At 33.4% G+C, this 6,000-nt stretch overlaps 1 protein-coding gene across 1 annotated transcript; it reads right to left on the bottom strand.

The window, feature by feature from the left end:
• LOC109234142 (protein unc-45 homolog A) lies at positions 860–3,979 on the bottom strand. The gene is made up of 3 exons (XM_019400006.1): positions 3,523–3,979; positions 2,365–2,553; positions 860–1,912 (listed from the first exon to the last, which is right to left on the bottom strand). Exons 1-3 carry the CDS (start codon positions 3,703–3,705, stop codon positions 1,514–1,516), a joined length of 771 nt encoding a protein of 256 aa, XP_019255551.1. The 5' UTR covers positions 3,706–3,979; the 3' UTR covers positions 860–1,513.

Below are 6,000 nucleotides of genomic sequence, written 5' to 3' on the forward strand. Positions count from 1 at the left end.
ATGGGTATAAAGTGAGATTTTCTCTTTTTCTCATACTAAACTATTTTTAAGTAAATGTTATTTTATTTGAAACAGATAAAAAAAATATCACATAAAACGAAATAGAGAGAGCAATAATAACTCGTGTAGCTCTAGCCTAACCCCAATCTTCAAATCTACAATTAGTTTCATTTACATAATTTGAATTGAATTAGAGATAAAATTGAATCAATTGTGAGAGAAAATTCAATCAAATCACAAACTTAGCACATACTCCGTAAGACTTGCATTTAGATTTTGTCAAAAACAGTAGAATCCGTGTAACTCAACCCATGCTGCCACTTCAACTTGATTTCTTTTTCTTCTCTTTGTCAGTATTGTTAGTCTTAGTCAATCTATTTATAGCTTTCTAGAGAAGGGTAACAAAGTCCATTCATCTAAAATATGGCATGATGCGCTTAGAATTTAACTCTTCGATCCATCTATATCGCAGAAAAAGGCTAAAAGAGTAGATTCCTGGGTGAAGGAGAATGGTCGGTGTTTCAATTTCAGGTATACTCTGAAATACAATAACAACAACAACAACAACAACAACAACAAAAAATCCAGTGTTGGGGTCTGGGAGGGTAGTGTGTACGCAGAGGTAAAGAGGTTGTTTCCGATAGACCCTCGGCTCAAGGAACAGTGAAAATAAAGTAACAAATAGTAGCAACAACAATATAGTAGGAACAAATGGCACAACATGTAATATAAAGAACCAGGAATAAGAAAAAAATACAAATATAGTACTAGTACTACTGATAAGACTAAGAGACTAATGACTACCGTCAATCTTACACCCTAATTCTTGACGAGTATACTCTGAACTAAAGAGCTAAAATGGAGAGAGCTTATTACCCAAAGCTGTCTGCAGATATTATTAGTAAATTTAACGGGAACATTATCATTCATGATTCATTAACAATACAAATAAAAAGATACAACATAACCCCCAAGAAATAAAAAATAAAAGAAAAGGTATGTTCCTCTTCCTATTGCTGACCTTTGATCTATCGGTAGCCATGAAATAGGAAAGAGAGCATTATGACGATCTTACAATTCATTCATTCAGCAGAATCATGCATCCAAAGATGTAAATCTACATTCGCGCCGCCAAAGGAGACTGTACAGCCAGCAGCATGGACACCAGTCTTCAGACATAGGTAACCAATCAAAATAGCACTATAGAGTCGAAGTAACACTGCCAGAAAACACGAATCTCACTCTGGCCAGCGATTACCTCATTCTGTTGCTCAATCACCTCATATAAGACGTACATTGTTTCTGTGCTCACAGAAAAAGCAACTATCAACATGACCTGGAGCTTTCAATTAGTGGCTCGAGGAATAGAGCCTACCAGAGACTTCCACACATGATGCTGAATGAAACAAGTTACCATCATCCTAATCCGAATAGACTTTCAGCTCTCTTCGTATGAAACAATAAAGAATGCTGTCGCCCAATTTATGCAACTTGCATTAAATATTTTTTCATTTTACTTAACAGCTCGCACACCAATAGTCTTGACACGGAATCTAAATTGTGGCTGAGAATCCTCCTCGTCGTCATCGTCATCATCGTCATCTTCACTAGACTCATCTTCCACCCTGTCCCATCTAGAGTAGTCCAGCCGTGAATGTCCCTTTGGCTGTGGGATTGCTTCCCAGCTAGTGGACTGTTGTTCAGATGATTTTTCAGCTGTCTCAACATCACCAACTTCAGTTGTCAGTTCGACAGTTCCAGACTCAGCTTCTCCTGTGGTTGCTTCCATGACATCTCTGTCGTCTTTCCTTAAATCACCTTCATTGGTTTCTTTAATAGTACATTGTTCTTCCTCATCTTCATTCTCATCTTCTTCAAGCTCTACTTCAGCTTCAGGTATTGGAGCAAGTGACTTTCCTTGAACGAAAGAAGAAACGTCTCAAATTACAATCTGTAAAAAGGGACAGATGGCAAGGAAAACAATCTTGTATACCTTGAACTCTTTTGGCCCGGAACAAAGAATCATGAAACCATTACTCTATATGAGCACTTAAACTAGACTCTATGGTGACTCAATTTACGAATAGCTGTATGAAAACCAGGATATAATGATAGTCCATTCATTTGCTTGACTAACTTATGCCCCAACTCTGTCTTAATTTAGTGGTTGATTACCCCAAAGATAGCAAGGACGAATGCTTTAATTATGACATTTTGTTAAAGTAAATGAAAACAAACAAATATATTGTTGAAAACACACGGGCTAATATACAGTTAAGCCGTATGCAGAGAGATAGATGGGAGCTGGTAAAAAAGTTAAAACAAATATAAAAAGGAAACGCAACAAAAAAGCAAAATGACTACCAGTTGTGTCTTCAAACGGGCATGAAGATTTTGATACATTTCTGATGATGGATTCAATTCAATCAGCCTATTGACATCGAAAAGTGCTGAATGGTACTCCTTGAGGGTGACTAAGGTTTGAGCGCGCAACATCAGCGCACCTGTGTGTTTTTGATCTAGTTCAAGCACCAACGTACATTCATCCGCTGCCTGCAGCACAAGGCAACACCCAACAATAGGATTAAAACAAGCACTGAAGAGAGATAATGCTAATCCTCCCTATTTTATCTTTCTAATAGCACCAAGCAGAAAATAGAGTATACTTCAACAACACAAACTACAGAAACAGTGCTCAACTTTTCAACAAAAATATTGCACAGAAAGCAGGCCATATATATCTGGTAGAAAACATGTTCAACGCTGTTGGAATACTGGCCCTCATTGTTAGTACCATCATCAGTTTAACAGTTTACCAAAAGGGAGACTGACCGATCTTCTCTTCTTCAGCTAACTTATATCCTTGATATTTCAGTATGGTATTACATTCTTATATAGGGAAAACCTAAAATAAAAAGAAAACGTCCAAGCTTACTTGGATATTTCTAATAGGAAAACCAATACGTTTCGTAATTAATAAACTACGTATTCAGAAACTTTTGGCAGTATTCTGGTATCAAGAACACAATGGATAGACAAAAGTCCACAGCTACAATTTACGTACACAGCCAGGGTAAAAACTTACACCCACACGGTGTTTACACCAAACTAATGTACTTTACCATGATTAAGTAATAAAGAGGTGATGCACATTAATTAATCATAATTAAGTGATAAAAGAGTATACAGAAGAGACGTGTCATGCTATCATTGGTTTGATATAAACACTAAATTGAAAAGGATGATTTACTGATTTGGAACTTAAAGCCCTACAAGTAGGGTCAACATTAACTTAAAAGAGAAAATCCTTTTTTGCTTCATTTGCACTAAGTTATTACTGAAAAGGAAAAACTTTATAGTCATGCTGAATTCAGTAAAAGGCTAATCTTCAAGCAATTTCCCAAAAGAGCAACCATTTACTATCACGAACCATACCAGCAAGAAGTTACCATTTGAGGTTTCAAGTTTTTAATATCGAATTCAACATATTTCTGCTTTGTAATTATCGATGAAAGATCTGACCTTTTTGAAATCGTGAAGTTTGAGGAAACAAGCAGCGCGATTGCTGTGGAGAGCGATCTTTTGGGACTTGGTCTTGGCCAAAGAAAGCGCGTCTGTATAAAAACCCAGGGCTTCCGCGTATTTGCCTTCTCTGTACATCTGGTGTGCTCTCTCGATCTTGTTCATGGTACCTAATGATGCCATGTTTGTTTGTATATATGGCAGGCTAATTCGATATACGAGCAAGAACTTAATCGGATAAAACGGGTAACAGTGACTTGAATTTGAAAATTTGTAGAATTGATTTCGAAACAAATCAAACAGTAGGAGATAAGTAAGCGATACTCAGGGCAAATAGTCGGTCAGCGGGCAAGCGGCATTGCGCGTCCGAGCGGGAGCAAATTTACGGGTCCACCCCTCTTCCGAATGCTTCCTCTTGTCCCTAATTGGAGGAGAAAAAAAGGTTATTCTGTTTACTAGAGTCAAAGTTTGTATACTACTATTTCAGGGCCTCAGGTCAGGCATTGATTAATATTTTACAACAGGATTTACATATTTTAAAATTAATTGAAATTTAACAAAATTACATTTTTAATATATACATACATATATATATATATTATATATATATATTAAAAGCACGAAGACCCCTTAGCGAAATGTTGATTGAACTTTTTGCCCTTCATTAAACGACACCACAATAGACAAAATTGTCATTTACTATTTTCCTCAAATTATTACTTAATTATTTTTATAGTATTTCACCTAATAATTACGCATAGATTTATTTAAAGAAAGTCCTTATTCCCTTTGATTTCTTTCCAAATATGGAGACTTGAAGAAGTCACTATATAAGCATATCTCCAAGTAAATTTGGGGAATTAGAGAATTGAAAACGTATGCGTAGCCGCTTATGATTGTCCAAATTGTTTCATAGTTTGTTTTGATTTGATTTAGGTTTAGTTTTTTATTTTTGCTTTATTCTTTGTAGTATATTTTCATGAATTAATATCCAACAATAATTTTGACTTTCAATTTTTCCGCATAAAATCTTCGCTAAAGTTCTTGCTTATGTTCTCCTTGCTTTTATTCGCAATCAAAAGTGTCAGCTAAAGTGTCAGCTGATCAGTTATGCCTGTTCATTTAAAATACTGAGAATTTTTTGATTAATTATGATGTGGTTTCTCTTTTATTGTAATAAGAATAGTGTAATTTGCTTTTTCTAGCCCTTCTACCGAGTAAATCCTTGCTTTTATTCGCAATCTAGAGTGTCAGCTGATCAGGCATGCCTGTTCATTTAAAATACTGAGAATTTTTGCTTAATTATGATGTGATTTCTCTTTTATTATAATAAGAATAGTGTAATTTGCTTTTTTCTAGCCCTTCTACCGAGTAAATTTATTCTTTTTCTAAAACACAAATTTTTCTTTCTTGTATAGGATTATAAATTTTTACACAATAATTGTCAAGTTCATTAATCAAATACTTGGCGACTTCCACGGGTTATTCAACATGCTTCTTTCGTTATCTGTAATATATGTTTGTTTGTGCGTGTGTGTTCCTTTATATATTTTTGAGATAGCAACTACATTAAAAGTTAAAACTGCAAAAAATTTATAGGTAGTGAAACATAAATAGCTGAACTCTAAATAGTTAAAAATTTAACGTTTTATGTACTAATTTACAACTCGAATTTGTTATATTTAATTTATAGAAAGGGTCCTGAAATAATTTATTTGACGTCAATTGCTATTTTTTTTTAATTATTTTTGCACGTGCGCTAAAACTAGACAAAATTATCATTTACTATTTTTCTCAAATTATTATATTAATATTTTGCCTTATAAACATACACTTCTATTTAGGAAGAAATTTTATCTCCCATGGTAACTGTGCGTCATTAATACTCTGAAATATATTGAATTAAAGAAGAAAATTTTATTTGTTTATACAAAATTTGTTCAGAACTTCGGATTGCTTATTTGTTTTTTCAAATTGAATTAAATTGCCCATCTGAATCTCCTAAAAAAGATTGGTTAGAATTAACTTATTCTAACAATTATAAAAAAATATGAACCTATTTTTGTCACATAATAATAGGAAGGAGTCCACTGTAATTATAAGAAAACAAATTAGCAAATTATGTTTAGAAAAGATTTCAATACAATTCGTTTGCAAAAGTTTTAGAAATATAACCAATGTAATTTATTTATTTTATATTTTTTTGCAGGATACATATTATAAATTTCAATGCACAAATAAATAATATAAAAAATAAAAATGACAAGGTCCTTAGAAATGTTGATTCAACTTTTTACGATTCACTAAAAATTTCATAGTCGACAAAAAAAGGCCATTTGCTATTTTCTTATATATTAAATAAGTATAATCTTATACAAAAATATATAGGTTATTTTGGTAAGAATGTGTTGAAAATAGAAGTCTAAATAAATATGTCATTTGGTGTCACGATTCAAAAGTATCTTTAATTAAGGAGAT

Source organism: Nicotiana attenuata, chromosome 11, assembly GCF_001879085.1.
Source record: "Nicotiana attenuata strain UT chromosome 11, NIATTr2, whole genome shotgun sequence".
Taxonomy (NCBI): Eukaryota; Viridiplantae; Streptophyta; class Magnoliopsida; order Solanales; family Solanaceae; genus Nicotiana; species Nicotiana attenuata.